Consider the following 11,411-nt stretch of genomic DNA (forward strand, 5'->3'; position numbering starts at 1 on the left):
TAATTTTTATGGACTCCTATAATTTCCTGAAAATGTTCCCGTTGCTTTGCCCTCGATCATATGCATTCATTTTACATTATACACAGCCTACCTTCCGCCTGCCCCACATGCTAAGGTGTCAGAAACGTGAAGTGCACAGCAACTTTGTCTTTGGTAAAATCCCTTCTGGCCCACTGTCTGTAATATTTATTCGCGAACATCGGACCTCTTCGAACAAAACTGCTGCAAAAAACATACAATGTTTGTGAAATCTTAATACACTACTTACGCTTGCTTTCTTCCAATACTTAAATCTTTGAGTTTGTATAATCACGATTAATTGAATACTGCAAGGATGTTAACGTACTCTTCGATTTCATTTCATTATGATAAGTATGTCTTTACAGCCTCGCATTCTCTTCACCACACAACAGAAATAATTAGCATTCTGTATCTCGATGCTTTGTTCGGTAATGGATTTCTATACCTTGTGCTCTGATTGGTGTACATTGGGATCCACTAGTATTGCTCGACAAATTGTCCATGACTATTTTCATTGATTTTTCTCTTACATCCTGTGTGTTTTTAAGCGATTGATTTTATGTATGCTGGTGCAGAAGTTGTCAACAGCTTGTTTTGAGTTTTCTTTTAATTCTTGAATCTGTTATTGGGTCAAATAAAGGGCATGAACATGGTGACAATTTGCACGGTAATACTCATGGATCCAATTGTACAGTGTAGCTTGACAGGGATGATAAAGGTACCTTGAGAACAATACAAAACAACCTTACAGGATATGGTTTACTGAAGTTTACTGCCTCAGAACTCCTCTTATAAATTTCTGGATATTGTTTATTTAAATGAGTTGAATTTTAATTGTGAATTAAAATTACAGAATATTAGATCAACCACTTTATTGTTCCCCCACATCTTTTAGGGCTCATTTATACTGTACAAAAGCTATAAAATATAGAAACTTCCTTGTTTTACGCCACTTTTGTAACTTACAAAAATTGATCATTCTGCGCTGGCTATCTATGAACGCAAAATACGGGCTTCATATTATTAGACCGCAATTTGATTGTCAGTGAAGAATTTGGTAATGCAGACGGATATACAGTAAATAATAGTTTGTTATTGTAGCAAGGGTATACAGTCTTGGCATCGCCAGGAGGGACACCAACACTTTGCTCAGTGTCTCCGTGGGCAATCTATAACCACAAGCTGGTCATAAGTCCGACCGTGATTTAGTCATTGTATTGAAACCCATTGAGCGATTTCACTCAAGTACAGATCTGCTTCAATACTCCAATTAATCTATTCAATTTTGGAACGAGCTAAACAGACGGGAAATCGATTTTTCATCCTCCATTCTGAAACTTGTTGGCCGATTTCGCTCATATGCGATAGTAGATAATATGTCGAAGTTACCTAGCAGCTACAAAACTGTTTCGGTCAAAAGCTTTGAATTTACGGCAGCCCCTCCCCCTAGTAACTGTCAAATTGTGGATCAAGTGGTGTTTTAAAACTGCCGAGGTCCTCAAAACATAGTCTGGATATGGTCTGACGATGAAAACAGAATTTTTAGAGAGGGCAATACAGCAAAACATGGGCTTTCCTTTTTAGTATTTTCATGTACGTATCATTTGGTTGAGACCGTATACGGATATGGTATTTGTATATCAAGCAAAATACTGATAAAAATTACACACTCATCTGCCGTAATGGAAAACAGGATTAAAAACTCTAGAATTTTGAAACAGCTTGAAATATTATGCTCAAATGCAATTCCAATACAGTCCTCGAAGATACAAACAATTCATCTAAAGATATTGTCATGTTCAAGATAGGGATCACAATTACTATAATGTTTGTTTGTTAAATTCCGAAAATGTGGTCTATAGAAAGATTTGAAAATATGTAAACAATTTGGAACTTTCAGAATGATCAGTTTCATTGGTCATCTCTATAAAAGGGATTTTAAGGTGCAAAATTATGGTCGGGAAAGGGGAAAAAAAGGTTCTGAAAATGCTGATAAAATGCCTTAATTCAATGCTTTCTTTTTCTGCGCCTTCTGTATATGCGCGCGGACCGCAGAGAAAACTGTAGTTCTGCCGAATAGGTTTTGTTGAATTCAGTGTTTTCTTTCGCGGGTTTTTCTACATTATCTTGGGAACTATTTGGGCTGCAATGATTATATTATACCATTTTGTAGCTCTCGTTCTGCTTTACACAATGAGACTAGGATTTTATATAGCTGCTCAAGAAGAGTGAAAATCAATTATTTTTCTGTCTAGTTTTTCTTTTACCAAAACACGAAAGAAAAGGAAGGAAAAAGGCGCTGAAGCATCAGAGGGAGTAAAAAGGGGATAAATGTGCTAATGTCACGAAAAAAGTGCAAGAAGGTGCAAGAAAGTGTGATTTCACAACTATAATTTTGGAAAGGTGTTGCCGTTTTCTAGTCATCTCAAAACGCGTTGACCGATTTCTTTGAAATTAAGTAGCAGACCAGTCACTAGTGTAAGAGAACTTCAGCTCAAACACGAAAAGAAAGCTAGAGATTGTCCCTACTCCCCATAAACGCATTTATGCTTTTTAATTACCAAAATTATTTCACAGTGCCTTAAATTGCTGTTATTTTCGTTACTTTATCCACGAAAAGGTAGTATGGGCAGAAATGTGAAAATGCTGACAGAATCGGTATTCCGTACACCATCTCGAAAGGCGTTGACGATTTTGTTCAAATGCAATACAACACCAGTCCTCCACATACTTGCCTATTTCAACTCAAAAATTTCATTAAATTACTAGCACGTTATTTTTAAAGTTTTATTGACACAATGTACAGCAACTGAGCTTCATAAGCTCTAAAAATTCAATGTTCACAGAGTTTTGAAAATGACAAAAATTGGCAGGAGCGGCAAATCTCTTCCCTGCCTCTATTATATGTATACATATATGCGTATACACACACACACACACGCGGTATATATATATATATATATATATATATATATATATATATATATATGCGTATAAAAGGCTTCGGTAACAAAGGATCGACGTGACGGATGACGAACCCAAATGTAATGGAAAGTGTAGTGTGTAAGAAAAATCATAGTTGTGTAATACGAATAGATGTAGTGCGCACAGCCGATGGCTCGCACATGAGATGAGCAATAAATACTTACTTACTTACTTACTTACTCACTTGCTTCGTAGACCTTGAAGCGAACATGACTCCTTCCCTCCCCCTCCTCCCTTGAAGAAGGGGTCATCAAAGGGGGCATTTGGAAATGAGGCAGCAAACAGAAGCCTCCTCAAGTCAAAAGGAGCATTGTTTATTCCGGAAGGAAAGATGAAAGGCTGAGAGGGGAGGGAAAGTAAGGTGCCCTTTCAGGATGGTCAAGGCCAAGTCGATTCGCCGTCTTTCATTTGCAATGCGGTGGGCGTTGTTGACAAAATGGCTGCTTCCGCTTGCCTTCCCCCCTAATCTGCAAGGGTTATCTCGAACACACACGCGTCACAAGGATTTACTGTTGGCAAGGCTTTATGGTCATCGGATGCAAGGCATTTTAGGGATTGGCGTTATGTGTAAATTATGCATAGGAACGTGTTGCTCGTGACATTTTAGCTCATTTTAACATGCCACAGACTAATTTTCCATTCAAGAAAAAGATCACCACCATGTTCATAACATGCCCTACAAAAATATCCCCTTCTCTATATCATGGATCCCAACATTTGATTCGTATTTTTCCCATCTGTATATGTTTTAAACGTTTTTTTTTTCCTTATTTATGGATCACCGTGTATTTCTGTTTCCTTTCTGGCGTACGTAGGATTGTTGCTCAGGAGGGACTGGAATTGTAAAGATGGATAGTGATAGATTCATTGTAGAGAGAATTCATAAGGGTGGTTTGCATTTACCACTAGTTTTTCCGAGTTCTTCACTGCTTCTATTTGAAATCATTGATTTTCTCAAAATTTCGGAGTTGGCTGCGGCCAAATCAGAACCCTTCCCCCTCTGCGAACGCCAGTGCGTGGAAGGAAGTAAATTTCGTACGTACCCAAACATGTCAATAGCAAACATGTTACTTCCTATCGTACACTCCTTTTCCTGCACCGCACAAGCTTCGATTTTGCCAAAGCCTTCGACAGTGTTTCTCACAAACAGGTACAAATTATATCAATTAGATTCAACAGTCGTGGTCCAATACTTAAACTACTAATATCTTATTTGTATAGGAGAAAAGCAACATCAACATGTGTGGTTGTTGGATTATCAAGGACCTTCTTCGTGGCCCTCTATGTCTCATAATTTTTATGGATCATAGTCGTGGCCATATTTCTCCTGAAAGCTCAATTTTATTATATGGTGATAGCTTTAGTTTTAAATCAAATTTTGCAGTCATGTCTTACAAGCAATGCAGCCTGAATTTTCAATTCGGGGAGCAACAGAGATATATCTCCGTAATTTCCAACAGTGCACTAATCTTCACCCAATATATAACTCATAAAGCTACGAAATCTCTCGGACTGACTGCTCTACAGATTTATATATTTCGCCCATGTTTCTGCTCTTAACCTACTTTACAACATGTGCTCTACTCATTTTCGAGTAGGCAAGAAGAGGATACAATGGGACCTTATGGCTAGACTGGAAGATCTAGATTTTTCTGATGATGTTTTTCTGCTATCAGAATCTTAGAGAGATGCAGAAAGTAAATTAGAGCGACGGGCTAGAACAGGGGTCATTTCTTAATAGGATTCAAAATTTTCACACTTGACTTTCTTTTTTAAAAAATGGACCTCCTGTCAAACAAACTAACAGGTGTGCATCAAGCGGCTGAAGCCTTCACAGTTCTATTCCTAATTTTAAATACTTGTTAGATTTGCATTATAATTTTCATTGTTGGTATTCTCAAATATAAATGGGATCACTTTGTATTCATGATTTTTCACAGATAGAATAATATATTTATTTCTTTGAAAATAATGCACACCACACTTCCAAACTTTACAGTGACCAATCACATTTTTATGAAACCTAAAGCTAGTAGCTGCAAACATAAAAGATCATCGAATAGGTTAATATTCAACGAATTGAACCCAATCCATTTCGTATCATCTTCATGCAACTGGTGCAGACATAAGTAACTCCATGATAAAAAGAGAGAATGCACACTTATGAAAGTCCCAAGTTTCTAAGTTCAATTCGCAAAATGTCTTTGTGGCCAGATTACAGTGTTGTATTAACAGTGCTACTTTAACGTTCTTCAGAATCGAACCAAAAACATTTACCATGTCTGATGTACAGGATAACATGCACCACACATGGTCTCTCAACTCACGGAATGACCCTGAGTGCTCTTCTGCAAAGGAACCAAACCTTTTCCAGAACAAAGAACACGGTGGAGAAAGAGAGACCGAAACCAAGGAGCATGAAGACGCCCTCCAAGTGAGCGAGGCTTAGACGGACGAGGGAAGAGCCAGTGGCGTGGAGGTTCTCGTAAATCTTTGACGTCATTTCCCTCTTCCACTTATCCACGAAACCTTCCCTCACAAGTCTCTTGATGATCTCACTGAGCCGGTGCTCCAGGAACGAGCCTTTCCTCAGATACATGAGGGAGTAGAAGGTGTTGACGATCTGCTTCATGATGTGCACCCTCGGTCCCATTTCAGGATGCACCAGGTGTATCTGGAAGGCCATGGAGACAACGTCCAGTGACAAGACGAACTTTCTGTCGAAGGCCAGTTTGCGGAGAGAACTTTCAATGTCAATGGTACGCACCCATTTGTTGAACATTGCCGCATCCTCTTCGTCTGCCAGAGAAGAGAAGAAAACTCTTATCTCTGTAGGACCCCCAAAGTCTAGTCCTGACTTTAACAATGCCTGGAAGGTGTTGATCTCTGGGTAGAACATCGGGACAGCGAGGATGCTTGTCAAACAACTGACATACACGGTGCAGATGATTAACGAGTAGAAGAGGAACATGATGTAGAACAGACGCACCGCTCGAGAGGTGGGAACAACTTCTACAGAGTTCATTAAGAATGATGACCACACGAAGAGCCAAGGGAACCCATTACTCGTGAAGATGGTGTCCTTTAGGTGAGGCGCGCGCCACTTCAAGATTTGCAAGAACAAGGGCGATATGACAAGCGTCGTAAAGACGGAAATCCAACACAGTATATCAAAAGGAAGGATTATGTTCATCCAAGCGGGAAGTTTCAAAGCTTTCGGAGTCGCGAATATCATGTATTGCGCTGCGATTGCAGTCGTGCCATCAAGATCGGCCAGCACGTCAGGGATCATGAGGCAGTTGGCGAATCCAACATCCGCCCTCGAGTGGAAGAGGTCTCCAAACATCCCCGAGTAGGATCCGTTGGGCAATGGCAACCCCCACATCTTATTATCCCTTGGAGTGCTTACGACGGGAGTAAAGTTGGTCGCATAGGCTGCTGCGTTGAGGATCTTGCCTTCGATTCCATTCACGGCGTAGGTCCCGTCGTCTTGAGGCTCCAGGATCACGTGTGGAGGAAACGTGAAGGTCGACACCCTCACGGGACATCCGTGCATGTATTCTGTTTTCACAGGGAAAACGTCCTCCTTGAGTCTCAACACTTTGCCGTCCCATTCGTTCACTGCAACTCCATGGAAATTGGCACAATTGCCAGCCGCGAAGGGAAAGAAGGTGTACATTGTTGTCCGTGCATTGTTACGAGCTTCCTGAAGCAGCACGATCACGTCCAGTAACTGTTGGCGGAAGAACGCTTCAAATATTGTTGACAGGTCTTCAACCCCATTGTCGCTCGAGAGGACAACAATATACTTAGAGTGAGGGTTCCAGTATTGACCACAAGAGGCGCTGAATGCTTTCAGTACCGATTGAGGGCTTCTCACAAGGAACACCACTGGACATTCCTGCTGGTTAATGTCTAGCTCGGATGTCGTCTTGAGGTTGTGGATTAGGACTGGGAATCTGAGTAGTGTTGCGAGCAGATTGTCCATGTCAGACTCGCCATTGCTGTCCACCAGCACCTGAAGGAGCTTGGTACCTTGGAAGCGAGTATCCAATAGATCAACCAGTCCACTGAACAGCAGTTGTTGGCTTCGCTGTGGCTCTTCCAGTTCAGAAAATCCTCCGGCCCCTTGGAGAACTAATGACATCAAGCACAGCTGACGAAACGTACAAACTGAGGGTTTCATGATTCGAGGTCCGATTGCAATCCTCCAGTTCCGACGACCAGCAAAGAACTCGTTACCGTATTTGACACTGAACTGCTGAACTTGGCGAACGAAATTATTCTGACATTTCATTGGATAAAAATATTTCCTGCTCGACAGACTATTTATCCATTGAGACACGCATGTTCATGTAGGGATAATACAATTTTCATGCAGAAAATTGTACGCGTGACTGCGCACTAAAATAGGAGAATCGCTGGTTCATCTATCATTAGTTAGCGATATGCAATCAGAACGTGCATCGGAACGCCCGTTTGATGTTGTTTGCTGATATATGATCTTAGTCACTTGTTTGCTGTCTGGAATCGCTTTTATACTACTGGGAACTATTTTTCCCTGTAAGGATTGTATAGATTCGCTCCTGTTTTACAAAGCAAATGTCAGAATAGAATGAATTACAAGGACGACCCTCTACAGCTGTACTGTACATAGCGTGCAAGAAGATAAAATATAAATTGTTTTTCCATTTCCCCTCCTTTTCTTTGCCCCCCGGTTCCTCTAATTGCGAGTATACAGCCACCGTCCTTCACTTTCGCCGAACTTTCACTGCTTTCACTAATTTGGTAGTCTGTTCTTAGAAGTTTGAAAAGCTCTCTTTCACTCATTTTAATTATCCTCTTTTAAGCCGGGTTTAGACGAAAGCATTTCCTTTAACATTTTTGCTAGCATAAATGCTACGTAAATGCTTCCAAAAATCTTACAGCAGATAGTACTTTAAACGAAAGCATTTCACGCAACATTTCGGTTAGCGCTTGAGATTACATTTTATGATACATACAGCACGATAGGCACATCGAGTTACACAATATATGGCAAGTGCACGATGTTTACAATTGAAAAAGTTAAATTATTCTTCCATACGTGTACAGTAAACGTTGTAAAGTATGTATTTAAGCAGTGCCATTGCTTTTGTACCTAAAACCATTGAACAGGAATCCTTATTCCTCTCGGTTGAATAGTTATGGTGTTTTAAAAACGTGAAGTGATACATTGTTTACATCTCACGCAGCCGCCATTACAACTGCACTCGTGACCTAGAGGTCGCTTCTGATTGGACCGAGCCTATCCTTGAGAAATGTCATGAAATATGTCATAACATTTCTCACTTTACACGTTAGCTTTTTGGTCATGGCGTAAATGTTAAGAAAAATGCTAAGGAAAATGCTTTCGTCTATAGCGGGCCTTAGCCTCTTCCATTTGTCCAGACATAATGTAGGAAACTTCCCAGATTCCTTATTCACGTAACGTATCTCCTTCCGTCGGTGTCCCTCCTAATTACGGTTTTCGTCATCCTCTCTATGTTCGAGTCATTAATTTCCCTAATAAACTTTCCCTTGTTTCCACTGGAGGAGATGTGAAATTTCCTCCCCTCTTCACCACATAACGGGCAGTCTACGCCTCCCTCTTGAATTTAACTTGTTCCGTCCCCCAATCTGAACCAGGCCAATCCTGATCTATCTTTTGCCCCGCAGAAGCGCACATAGTTCATCCTTGTCTATTCTCGGTCCGTATATACTATTTTTGCCGATGTTAAAAATATTTTTCGCCACATCCAATCAGAATGTTCTGTTTGTTGGAGATCTGTTCCGATAATACACCTTTTACGAGGTTAGATTTCAAACATTTCTCTTCTGAGAATTTCGTCAACCGTCGTGTCTTTTCGGAGCAGTCGTCAAGCAGCTGAATCCATCTCACAGTAGAATATTTTCGTTGCGGTCACGTTTAAATTAAACAATCATTGCTCCTGAAAGAAGGTGTGCCTTGAAAGCGAGTTGGTTCGTGATGAAAACGACCGGAATTTTACGACAACAGCCGAAGCTATTTGCTTCGTGCTCAGAACGGGTAATATAATAGTATAGGATGTTTTGGGGGCACTTGTTGGTCAAAAGATACAGAATCATAGAAACATTGGAGCATGTTTCCTTACCGAAAGAAGAACTTAATTGCAGGATGTGGAGGTAAAGAATCTTGGTCATTTGCGGAGCACCACCACTTTGCGGCCCATTTACTCCCCCCCCCCCTCCTGAGGTATAGAAGAGGAGTTGGTGCGGTATCTTTGATACCGTTCGTCGCATATAGAAGCAAATTAGGCTCCGATATTATTCTACTTATTATTATCCCAATAATACATTATATCTTATGCTAATCTTAAATTAAGTGTATAATAATATATAATCATTGTAATGTCAGTATGCAAGATGTTTCGAATCCAAATGGAGAAACAATTGCCTAGACAGTCCCCTTTTAAATAGGCTAAACTGTTCTATTTTTGGCGAACCTTCTTCCTCCTGGTATTTGTGGGGGTTACATGAGAAAAACTGCAAAATTAATCTTCTTGAATGATTATAACTGAGTATACGGCGATATCACGCGGGATAGAGCAATGATATTCACAACACTTCATAACGATAGCACGAATTGCAAAATTCGAAAAATCGCTATGATATTGCAAATTTTTTAAAAAGAAAAATACATATCTGTGTACTCTTCTAGAGTATTCAAGTGAATTTTCACATGGTTTATTTTGGCTGTTGTCTAGATATAGAGGCGTTGCGTGTATTGGGGGCGAACTAGAATTCCATCGTCATATTCCGAATGTCTAATCCAATATGCTGACCAAGGCAGAATTTATTTTTTTTTAAAACATAAACTAAACGTTACGTTTCAACTACAGCGCCTAGAATAACGTAGTGTGGAAAACGGCATGGTTTTGCTCTCTCTCGCTGGTTCCACTCGAAAATGAAATCCGCTAGAGGCGCTGGTGTTGACACCGGGGTACAGCGCTCGACTGCTTATAATGGAAGTAAATGGGGTTTTTGCTGCAACGTCTGATTCTTTTCTTTGTAACATTTCTTTGCATCAGAAAATTGTTATGATATTTGGTACAGTAGTCGCGAAAATATTAAAGAATATTATGAACCGTCGATCATGACCTGTCCTTGAGTTTTTTATTAACAATACGGAAGAAAACATAGGTATGGATTGTAACACGTAACATGACAATTGCTGCGAGAATTAGTATTGTGTATGCATTATCCTGAAAGGTTCATTAACATTGTCATTGTCACAAATATTATTTTTATGGAAATTCACACAGACAATACTCGTTTATTTTAATTAATTAATTAATTAATTTTATTATTAATTAATTTGCGGTTTATTTTCATCAAGTACAAGGTAGACATTTTACAGCCAAGTCACGAGTAAAAATACGCAGTCCTTAACACCAAAGTTCTACTTACCAATCGACACGAATGTAAAGCAATTTGTTGATAGAGATGACAAGGTACATCGTAATCGGCTATTTCAACTCCATGGAATATGAAATTAAATTCTTTCGAATATCTGCATTTCGGGAAAATGACTTCATAATATGTACGCCACGAAACATTTTTTCCCCTTCATGACACTATTTCAATTTTATTAGTATACAAAAATAAACTTGTGTACACAATCCAACGTTTGACGTCCAGCCTCACATGCGATATGTTGATGCTCGTGTTGCGTTGCACATAAAACGTATTTATGTTACTTTTCTGTGTAAATTAATACCATTTCGTGACTGCAAATCACTCCACAAATATAACTGTTTCCATCAATTCACTTACCGCCTTTCTAGAGAAACAAATCTACACAATATATTCCAAAAACTAACTAAGCCGCATTACTTTCATAACAAAATTAGCCGCTGTGTCGATCGCACTGCCATCTACTTGTCATCGTCTCGGGGAACCAGTTTCTTGGGTCGTTTTCCACACTACGTTATTCAAGGCGCTGTAGTTTCAACCTTCTAGCAAGGTCTTCTTCAGACTCTGTACTAAATACATGGATTTTTTTGTTCATCATGGAAACAAGGCTTAATGGTGTTATCCAAACGTCTGTATTCGCTCGTTGCTCGTGCACTGTTCTATTCTAAAGGAAATTTCAGAATGTTAGAGGAGTGGTAGACTCCTGTCAGATGCTGAATGAGTTCCTACAGTCTTCAATTTATATGATCAACAATAAAAGAACTCTACTGATGTCGAATTGGCCCCTGATATCCGCAACGCCTCGTATGTGATACAGAACAGGTTTATGGTGCTTCGATACTATTACTGATATCTAGATAACAGCCAAAGTTGTTAACCACACGAAAATTCAATGCTTTAGAAGAAATTCACAACAGATCTATTTACCAAAA

General features: G+C 39.7%; 1 protein-coding gene across 1 annotated transcript; it reads right to left on the reverse strand.

Annotated features, from left to right (window-relative positions):
* Window positions 1–5,329: 5,329 nt before the first annotated feature.
* LOC145988959 (glutamate receptor ionotropic, delta-2-like) lies at window positions 5,330–7,192 on the reverse strand. Its single transcript, XM_083124262.1, has one exon. It carries the CDS (start codon window positions 7,190–7,192, stop codon window positions 5,330–5,332), a length of 1,863 nt encoding a protein of 620 aa, XP_082980388.1.
* Window positions 7,193–11,411: the final 4,219 nt, after the last annotated feature.

The sequence above is a fragment of the Lepisma saccharinum genome, chromosome 6 (assembly GCF_977018435.1).
Source record: "Lepisma saccharinum chromosome 6, izLepSacc3.1, whole genome shotgun sequence".
NCBI lineage: Eukaryota > Metazoa > Arthropoda > Insecta > Zygentoma > Lepismatidae > Lepisma > Lepisma saccharinum.